We start from the raw sequence: 1838 nt of genomic DNA on the forward strand, positions 1-1838 counted from the left end.
TATATGTATATATTGTACTATTCTTAGTTAGTGTATTGTCTGTCTTGTCTTAATGTTGGTTTAAAATGGAGCACTGTAACAAAAAATAATTTCCCCCAGGGATCAATAAAGTATTCTGATTCTGATATATTAGACTTAATAGTTACTATATACAGTAATGGACTTCTATACATTTTACATCAGATTAAAACTTTGGGTGTAAGATTCAGATAAGATGAGATCATGAAAGACATGACAAAATTTTATTTTTCAGCTTGTAGTAACAGAGATGGAAACAGACAGCACTTCACTAACAACAACAACAACAACAAAAAAAAAAAAACAAGGGGGCGGGGGGACAGGTGTTTAAAGCCTTTGCAGTTTCCTAATTTCTAATAATGCTAACATAGAATTTCACTTAAGGAGCTGAATTTCACAGTTAAAAAAAATGTCAATGCGGCTCAGCAGACTATAGCCTGCTCTCCTCTCTGCTGCAGACTTGAGGCTATACCAGCGGATCACAGAATGATTTGAACAAACTGTCAGCAACTACACTGCCCTGCAGGTAATGTAGGCACCAGGCTTTTATCTGTTGGTCAGCATTCAGCTCCTACATCAACTTGGACCTTTTAACAGTCACAAATTTACTTATGCAACATTTAACATGAACTGAAATCTATCCTTGACTAATACACAAGGAGGAAGTCTTTTTGTGGAGATCCAGACTAGCTGGCCAGTGTGAAAGCACCCTAGGCTGTAACAACAATGTTCCCATTTTACAGTGACATAGATAAAAGAAACATGCTGTAAACTCATTAAATAAATGTCACATGTTGACATGGTTTTGGAGGAGCCAAAATGAAGGATCTCAAACAGTTCAATAAAGACGCTGAATATTTTTGTATAAATATTAATTATCACATAAGAAAAAAAAAGAAAAGCAAAACCTACCAACATACAGAAGCAAATTTTAAAGAAAGACGTAACTAGTTCTGCTTGAGATGATTGTAAATAGATGAAATAGCTAAGTGAAAATTGTATGCAATCTGCAGTGTTAGTGTGGTCTGTATTATTAATTTCAGCATTTGAAAGCACTGTCTGAATAACTACAACTATTCTTAACATGTCAAGATGAGGCATATGAAATGCTACACTGCAAGGGGCTGTCACTTTAATAAATTAAACAATGAGAGTGGAGTTGTAGATAATGTGTGAATATGCACTTGGTGGAGAGGAATGAAACAAAGACAATGTGAACAAAGCAGACTCAAAGTGTCTATGAGTACTGATAAAAGGGCTGCTCATCGGGTCTGAAGCCATAGGCCGTGGCTGGTCGTGCAGGTGATGAGCTGGTCTGGTCGAAAACATCGCCAATGTCTCTGGTAGACAAAGTTACAAAAAAAAAAAAAAAGCCAATTTAACAGTATGAAAAATAAAAATGTGAAACACTGGACTGGGATTTTATAGTGTGGCAAAAGAGGTGGAGGCTTTGATTGCCTGAATTTAAAATTCAGTAAGCTGTAGAATGGCTAGAATGTTTCTGTCTCCTGTTAACTCACCCTGCATGGTGCGAGTCTCCATTCTGCGGTTGCAGGTCACTGAAGAAGTCTGGGCTGACTGAGCCATCTCCTGGAGTTATTCCATCTAAAAGATTGAAGAACACAACAATAAACCAGCAGATACATTTAATTTAAAAAGTGTAAACAGACTAAAGTCTAAATTTCAAGTTCTAGCCTATTTTGAGTCCCTGCTATGTAGTTACAGTGGGGCAAAAAAGTATTTAGTCAGCCACCGATTGTGCAAGTTCCCCCACCTAAAATGATGACAGAGGTCAGTAATTTGCACCAGAGGTACACTTC

The 1838-nt window shown here is 37.1% G+C and overlaps 1 protein-coding gene across 1 annotated transcript in view; it reads right to left on the bottom strand.

Annotated features, from left to right (window-relative positions):
• Positions 1–228: 228 nt before the first annotated feature.
• Positions 229–1838, bottom strand: part of LOC102210342 (kinesin-associated protein 3) — a 22573-nt gene continuing 20963 nt past the window's right edge. The window contains exons 17-18 of the mRNA XM_005737596.1: positions 1539–1623; positions 229–1358 (exon numbers count right to left, since the gene is read on the bottom strand). Coding sequence (XP_005737653.1) covers positions 1256–1358; positions 1539–1623 — 188 coding nt within the window. The 3' untranslated portion in view covers positions 229–1255. The remainder of the gene's footprint in view (positions 1359–1538; positions 1624–1838) is intronic.

This window comes from Pundamilia nyererei, unplaced genomic scaffold (genome assembly GCF_000239375.1).
Source record: "Pundamilia nyererei isolate P.nyererei 1_Seehausen unplaced genomic scaffold, PunNye1.0 scaffold00077, whole genome shotgun sequence".
Lineage (NCBI taxonomy): Eukaryota > Metazoa > Chordata > Actinopteri > Cichliformes > Cichlidae > Pundamilia > Pundamilia nyererei.